Source organism: Calidris pugnax, unplaced genomic scaffold (assembly GCF_001431845.1).
Source record: "Calidris pugnax isolate Ruff unplaced genomic scaffold, ASM143184v1 scaffold138, whole genome shotgun sequence".
NCBI lineage: Eukaryota > Metazoa > Chordata > Aves > Charadriiformes > Scolopacidae > Calidris > Calidris pugnax.
In genome coordinates, this window is record NW_015090858.1 from 1,042,191 (window position 1) to 1,043,934 (window position 1,744).

Genomic DNA, 1,744 nt, shown 5'->3' on the forward strand with positions numbered 1-1,744 from the left:
CGCGTCGCCGAGGGCATCCAGCCGGGCCGAGGGGCCGCTCGCCCCGCCGTTAGCGGTGCTGCCCCCGGGCCCCGCTTCTCCCCGCGCCGGGCCGGGAACGGATAGAGCCCGCAGGCTGTCGGAAGGGCACCAGGGAGAGGGCGAGGAGGGTTTCTCCGCTGCCCCCGCTCGCACATCGCCCGAGCAGGTGGGAGGGGAGGCCGGGGGGAGGCCGGGACTGCCCCATCGCCTCTCCGCCGGGAACGGCTCCGCGCTGCGGAAACGACGAGGGCCCGAGGGGAAGAAGGGCAGGAACCCCCCATCCGCTGGGAACACGCGTCTGCTTCGCCCCGAAACGCTCGGGCCCCGGCGGTGCAAAAGCCCTTGGCGGAACCCAGAAAAGCAACGCGTTGCGACGACTGCCAGGTCCCCCCACGACGGCATTTCCCGGGCCGCAGCATCGCCGCTCTCCCGCTGCCCTCCCGCCCTCTCCGCCTCCGGCGAGGCTTCTCCCCGCAGCAAATATCCGCTGCCGGGCCCCCTCCCCGTTTGGGCCCCGCACCCCGCAATTCCCCAGACCTTTCAGGCGAGGCGGGGGCGGACACCGGGGGCTTCTGCCTTCGGCCTCCCTCCCGGGCCCCGGGCGGCAGAGGAGCGGGTCCCCGCCGAGGTCCCGAATCCGCGAGGGAGACCCCGCTCCCCACGCCGCGCCGGCCGCGGGGGGGTCCCGCAGGGGTGAGCGGGGCAAGGCCGAGGGACCGGGCGGCAGGGTGCGGGGCTGCCGACGGGCTCGGGCCCTGTCCTGCGGCCCCAGCAGGGCCTCGCCCGGCCCCGCGGGCGCTCGCCCCGGTCCCCGGCCGCTCCGCGTCGCCGAGGGCATCCAGCCGGGCCGAGGGGCCGCTCGCCCCGCCGTTAGCGGTGCTGCCCCCGGGCCCCGCTTCTCCCCGCGCCGGGCCGGGAACGGATAGAGCCCGCAGGCTGTCGGAAGGGCACCAGGGAGAGGGCGAGGAGGGTTTCTCCGCTGCCCCCGCTCGCACATCGCCCGAGCAGGTGGGAGGGGAGGCCGGGGGGAGGCCGGGACTGCCCCATCGCCTCTCCGCCGGGAACGGCTCCGCGCTGCGGAAACGACGAGGGCCCGAGGGGAAGAAGGGCAGGAACCCCCCATCCGCTGGGAACACGCGTCTGCTTCGCCCCGAAACGCTCGGGCCCCGGCGGTGCAAAAGCCCTTGGCGGAACCCAGAAAAGCAACGCGTTGCGACGACTGCCAGGTCCCCCCACGACGGCATTTCCCGGGCCGCAGCATCGCCGCTCTCCCGCTGCCCTCCCGCCCTCTCCGCCTCCGGCGAGGCTTCTCCCCGCAGCAAATATCCGCTGCCGGGCCCCCTCCCCGTTTGGGCCCCGCACCCCGCAATTCCCCAGACCTTTCAGGCGAGGCGGGGGCGGACACCGGGGGCTTCTGCCTTCGGCCTCCCTCGCAGGGGTCTCCCCGCCGGTACCGCTCCCCACGGGCCGGGTGCCCCCCGGCGCAGACACCCCCGCTCCGCTCCAGCACCGGAGCCGCGCTCACACCGAGCCGCGGGCCTTTTGCGGCGGAGGTGCCGGGGCTCCCCAGGAGGGGCTCTTCCCGCGCCCCCGGGGCCCGGCGGGGACACAGCTCCGCCGCCTTCCTTTCCTCCGTCCGCCCTTCGCACTCACCCCCCCGCCCGCATCTCTCCTCCCGTCCCTCCCGCGATCCCTCCTTTCCCCGCGCTCCCCCGGCCCCTGC

General features: G+C 76.0%; 1 protein-coding gene across 1 annotated transcript in view; it reads right to left on the bottom strand.

Moving 5' to 3' along the window:
* Positions 1 to 49: 49 nt before the first annotated feature.
* The window catches only part of LOC106889187 (translation initiation factor IF-2-like), a 9,918-nt gene continuing 8,223 nt past the window's right edge, over positions 50 to 1,744 (bottom strand). Inside the window, exon 2 of the mRNA XM_014943974.1 lies at positions 50 to 1,740. Coding sequence (XP_014799460.1) covers positions 50 to 1,740 — 1,691 coding nt within the window. The remainder of the gene's footprint in view (positions 1,741 to 1,744) is intronic.